The sequence below is a fragment of the Pteropus vampyrus genome, unplaced genomic scaffold, assembly GCF_000151845.1.
Source record: "Pteropus vampyrus isolate Shadow unplaced genomic scaffold, Pvam_2.0 Scaffold248, whole genome shotgun sequence".
Lineage (NCBI taxonomy): Eukaryota > Metazoa > Chordata > Mammalia > Chiroptera > Pteropodidae > Pteropus > Pteropus vampyrus.
This window is the reverse complement of record NW_011889029.1, coordinates 1,023,350-1,025,625: the sequence shown is the minus strand read 5'-3', so window position 1 is coordinate 1,025,625 and position 2,276 is coordinate 1,023,350. Positions and strand designations below refer to the sequence as shown.

Sequence of the window (2,276 nt, the reverse complement as noted above, 5' to 3'; positions counted from 1 at the left end):
TTTTGGCAGAAGTGCAGAATCCAGACCTGGGAAGCCGGGCTGGCGACGTTGAAACTGCTGTCTAACGTCAGCTTCCCTTTACTCTTGGGGTTCAGCGGATTGCCATTGTCTTCTGGGGACACGCCCCAGATCACCGTGATGGGCATGTGCAGCTCCTCTCCGTGGCGGACGCGTTCGAACATGAAAAGCTTTTTGTACTCGGCGTCGTAGCGTTCGAAGGGGTGAGACGCTCTGAACACCTGGAACTCGGACAGCTCCAGCGAGGGCAGCTTCATCCTGGGATTGACGCACACGATGTAGGCCCCGCCCACGGTCAAGGCGAGGAACCAGCACAGCCAGAGGTAGCGGAACTTGATGACGATGCACGGCAGCACTTTTTCGAAAAAGATGCGAGACGCCTCTGAAATGGCGAACAGTACTTTGCGGCACTTTTGGCAAGCGACCGTCCAGCAGGCCTTGTTCCTGTAGAGCTGCTGCTGGGGCCTTCTGAAGCAAGTGAACAGATTGAGGAGGTAGCGCTCGTGAAGCACCACGACTGCCGGGAGCCAGGTGACCATGAGGACGTAATTCACCAATATGGCCGTCCCGGCGTACACGCCGAAGCACCTGATGGCGGTGATGTTGCTGACGTAGTTCGCGTAAAAGGCGGCGGCCGTGGTGAAACTGGTGACGAACATGGACAGGGCCGCGTGCTGCAAGGTGACGCTCACGGTTTCGGCGGTTTCGGCGCGGGGCTTGTCGAACTTGGTGTGGTTCCAGACGTCGCACAGGACGAAGGCGTCGTCCGCGCCGATGCCGACCAGGATGATGAGCGCGGTGAGGTTCATGAAGGGGAAGAATTCGAAGTTAAAGACCACGCGATAGAGAAAGTAGGAGACGATCAAGGAGCTGATGATCGCGAACATGGTCATGAGCGTGATGAACATGGACTTGGTGTAGACGCACATGACCAGCAGGACGATCACGATGGCGATGGCAGGGTACGCGGTGTCCGTCAGGAGGTAATCCTGAAACAAGCTGTGTTTGATGCCGAACTCGATCCCGGCGACGGTGGTGACGCCGTCGGAAGAGTTCCAGCGCTCGAAGTTGTCCAGGTAAATGTCCATCATGCTCTCCCCCTTCTCGGTGGGAGAGAAAAGCATACTGTACCTCAGCGCCGGCGCGGCGGCGTCGGCCGCCCTCGGGCTCAGGAAGTCCTTGTCGACCAGGTAGTGCAGGATCTGGTACACGGCGTTGTGCTTGGTGCACTTGCGCGGCACGCTGGTGCACTTGAGCTGGTCCTTCCTCCTGGCCGCCATGTCCCAGCAGTCCGGCCCCAGAGTGCCGTTCCGGTAGTGTTTGGCACAGGTCCGGAGCAGCTTCAGGGTATGAGACACGTCTCGCTCGACGATCTTCTGGCAGGACGATCGATTGTTCAGGATGGCGATGTAGTTCCCCAGGGTCCAGCTGGGGCAGCAGGAGGCCGCGGTGGTCCGCTGGCAGAGGCTGCCAAACTGGGGGTGAGACCTGATCTGCGGAGACAGAGACACGCGGAAGGAACGGCGTTTAAAGCGCGTTTCACTCAGAGGGCTGAATCGAGGTGGCCTCGCGGGGCCGGGAGGGTTCCCGAAGTTAGCGATCGCCTGAGAACAGGGTGAGGTCGACCGCAAAGCTCCTACACGGCACAGTACCACTGTCTGGGGACGAGACCTAAGTGGGAAACAACTTCAACCGACCCTCGCAGAGTGAAGAACAAAGCCAGGCGACCTGGGACCAGCTAGCTAGGTGACCTGGGAAAGCCGCTTAGTTCTCGGAGGGGACTTATATCGGCACAGTGAGACCTCAGGGTCCTTTCTACCTCCGACTTCGGTAAGAAACGCTGTCATGAGAACAGGCGGCTGCACCGGATGGCCACGCTCGCTCTGAGCACTGCGTGTGACTAGGTTTTCAACGAACCAGTGATTTTACACCTTAAAGTTATGCCACGAACGCGATGAGTTCCCTTTCTGCCTGGTCGCGGTGGCCTGGACAGGTCCACTGGTGACATCAGACCGCAGCTTCTGCTTGGAGAAGCCGCCCCAGCACACGGACAGCTCCTCCACGCCCAGCGGCGCCGACGGCTCTGTGGCTCCGGAGAGGCTGAGGGAGGAAGTGCCCGGCTTCTGTGCCTCCGTCTCCCACAGCAGCAGGCTGTGTGGCGTCCCGGGCCGTCTGGGCTGGGTCAGTCTGGCCACTTACACAGACGCTGTCTCTGTGGCCCGCGATGTCGCCTTCCCCAGCCTGTGCCCTCGATTTTC

At 59.6% G+C, this 2,276-nt stretch overlaps 1 protein-coding gene across 1 annotated transcript in view; it reads right to left on the bottom strand.

Annotated features, from left to right (window-relative positions):
• DISP1 (dispatched RND transporter family member 1) overlaps positions 1-2,276 on the bottom strand; it is a 23,550-nt gene that overhangs the window by 12,585 nt on the left and 8,689 nt on the right. Inside the window, exon 2 of the mRNA XM_023520106.1 lies at positions 8-1,704. Within this exon, the coding sequence (XP_023375874.1) occupies positions 8-1,704 (1,697 nt within the window). The remainder of the gene's footprint in view (positions 1-7; positions 1,705-2,276) is intronic.